General features: G+C 41.0%; 1 protein-coding gene across 1 annotated transcript; it reads left to right on the top strand.

Moving 5' to 3' along the window:
* Positions 1-694: 694 nt before the first annotated feature.
* On the top strand, positions 695-2,516 carry LOC144707920 (Bacterial sec-independent translocation protein mttA/Hcf106). Its single transcript, XM_078581198.1, has 2 exons — positions 695-1,029; positions 2,268-2,516. Exons 1-2 carry the CDS (start codon positions 739-741, stop codon positions 2,391-2,393), a joined length of 417 nt encoding a protein of 138 aa, XP_078437324.1. The 5' UTR covers positions 695-738; the 3' UTR covers positions 2,394-2,516.
* Positions 2,517-2,857: the final 341 nt, after the last annotated feature.

Raw genomic sequence — 2,857 nt, 5'->3', positions numbered from 1 at the left:
GGGACAGACTATATAGTCCAGACGATTTGGACGAACCTCTAAAAATTGGGACGAGGGATGGGAAAATGTTAGTCTCGTCCTGCTTCCCCCTCCCGGACGATCGTGCACTATACTAGTATCTAGGGTTTGACAGTCCCGGTTCGGTCCGGTTTTTCTGGCATGGACCTAAACCATACCTGAAGTTCGGTCCGGTTCCAGTCCGGTCTTGTTCGGTCCCGGTCCGGTCCGGTACTGGGGGTGGCAGAGGCATTGTGCGCGCAGAGCAGCGACGATGAGCACTTGGGGCGGGTGATGTGAAGGGCAACGGGGAGGGCGATGGGTAGTGCGTGGGACAGGGTCCGGTCCGGCCTGATTTTTTGGCATGGCCCTAAACCTTACTTGAAGTTCGGTCCAGTTCCGGTCCGGTCTTGTTTCCGTCTCGGTTCGGGCCGGTCCGACCGGTCCCCGGTCCAAAATGTTAAAGCCTACTAGTGTCGATCTCTTCCTCTCTCTCTCGCTCTCTCTTTGTTCCCGTAATAAAACCATAAATAAAATTTTAAAAAAATTTAACCAGAAGGATAACGCTGAGATCAGAGGACGATTCTCAGCCGTCGGATCCTTCCAGTTCAGCGAGATCCGACGGCTGTCCTCTCTCCAGAAGAGGCGACGGCGATAACTGATTCTCGAGGCGGCGTACCAGTATAAATACAGAGAAATCTGTTCTAGAGAGAGAGAGCGCGGGGGATAGAGAGAGAAAGCATGGCGCTGATGGCGATGGCGTCGCCTTCGTGCTCGTACTTCTCTCCTCTTCGGGCGGCGGGTTCGAGCTTCGCGGCAGGCGGCCATGGCAGGCTCGCTCTTCGGTCCTCCTCGGTCAGCTTGCGGCGCGTCGGTAGGAAGTCTTCCGGAGCTCTGGGAAGCCGTTGTCTGTTCGGACTCGGCGTTCCTGAGCTTGTGGTGATCGCTGGCGTCGCTGCGCTTGTGTTTGGGCCCAAGAAGTTGCCGGAAATCGGCCGCGGGATCGGGAAGACGGTGAAGAGCTTCCAGCAGGTGCGTTTGATTTCGTTGTAGTCTAGGTTTGTGGAGGATTGAAATCGCGCGAAGTAAGTATTCGGTGTATGATTTAATCATTAGTTTAGCTGTTGCAGCTTAATTAATTGGAAAGATCTGTTTTTGTTGTTGTTGTGAGTGGATAAGACGGAATGAGTTTGATGATGCGTGATAGTTCAATTGTTCTTCAAATTACTTAATTATTGTTAATTCTCTAGGATAGTGCTTCAATTGAACCCTAGATCCTTCGGTATCCTCTCATTGAATTAGGGGAAAAAACTGGAAAACAAGTATGGATTCGGAAGTATGGAAGTTAAAATTAATTTGACGCCTTGATTAATGTATCTTATTTGATGAGTTGTATGGTGACATGAAATATCTGAAATTGCCTTGAGTTTGATTTTTTTGTGAACGCTGCTTTTTTGGTAATTTTTTAGGAAAATGCTTCGATTGAACCGTCTATAGCTTCTTTTCCTGTATCTTCTTCTGAATTACACTCTTAAGAAATAATCCTGCCATTGATTTTTACGTAAACATATTGCACTAGATTAGGGGAAAACACTGGAACATTTCAAAATGATGAGATTTAAAATTTTCATTTTTTTCTCCCCAACCTATGAAATTATCTTGTGTTGAAACATCAGATCTATCTTGCTATCTCAATATCATTGTCTTTATATTGCTGTCATTTCCATTGTTCTCCCATTGAGTTTTTAATCTTTAATTTTGGGATCCTCGAACAAATTAAGGTTTTGAATGTAAAAGGGAGATGAAATCCTAAAATTATAGTCTTGAAGTCTTTAATTTTTCAAGAACCATCAAAAGATGGGATAAATCTAGTCATTTTATTTACTCAAAGATGGGATAAATCTTTAATTTTCCATACATTATAAATAATGCGCTGAGAGATATTCCATGCGCTGGAAAAACTATGCTTTTAATCAGATTATTTATCTTTCATTTACTTAACGTGGCCCATGATTATTGTCTAATACTGTTTCCCGGATAAATTTCTGCTCCAAATTATGTAATCCATGTTTATCAAGAGCTTTATTTAAATATACCGAGATCATATCCTTTTATTGCTCTCTGGAACTTTGTTCCTGGTGTTCATATCACTCATCTTCCTTGCATCATAACTTCTTTTTCCTTGATATCTCCCAGGATAGATGAATAATTAATCTGTCTTTTATGCATTGCTTCAGTGCAGATTTAATATCTTTAACATATAATTTCAGGCAGCCAAGGAGTTTGAAACAGAGTTAAAGAAAGAACCTGACGAGGCTACTGATCAGAAGCCACAAGAAGTAAGTAACAAAGATGGGAAGGAGCTTGAATCTTCAAGTGCAAAAGAGAAGGCATAAGCTCAGGTTTTGCCATAGTCAGATTTAAATCTACTCTATGATTTTGTTTTTTTATCAAATTATTTTTCATCTCCTTTTAGTGTAAAGCATGTGGACTAATTTCATGATTTTTGTGCTCCAAAACTTTTGCATGTTCCCAAAATCACTATCATATTCGCTTCTTAAGGAAAAAATGCATAATTAGTTTTATCATAGTCCTTAATTAATGGGCTTACAATGGGATGAAGTCATCGTTTTCATGAATATAAGTGACATAGGATGAAGTCATCATTTGTGAATTAGTCCTGTTCATCCTCATCATAGTATGATGCATTATTAGATGCATTAAATACAATGGGTAATCTTAATAAATGGGCTTACACTTCTAGCATCGTTCTTTATTTCATCTCTTAACTTGGAGAAGTTCTTTTTTATTTCTCCTTGATAACTTTTTCTAAATTCATCAAGGAGAAAAATGATTCAGA

Source organism: Wolffia australiana, chromosome 9, assembly GCF_029677425.1.
Source record: "Wolffia australiana isolate 7733 chromosome 9, ASM2967742v1".
Lineage (NCBI taxonomy): Eukaryota > Viridiplantae > Streptophyta > Magnoliopsida > Alismatales > Araceae > Wolffia > Wolffia australiana.
The sequence above is the reverse complement of the archived record's forward strand: the minus strand, read 5'-3'. Positions and strand labels throughout refer to the sequence as shown.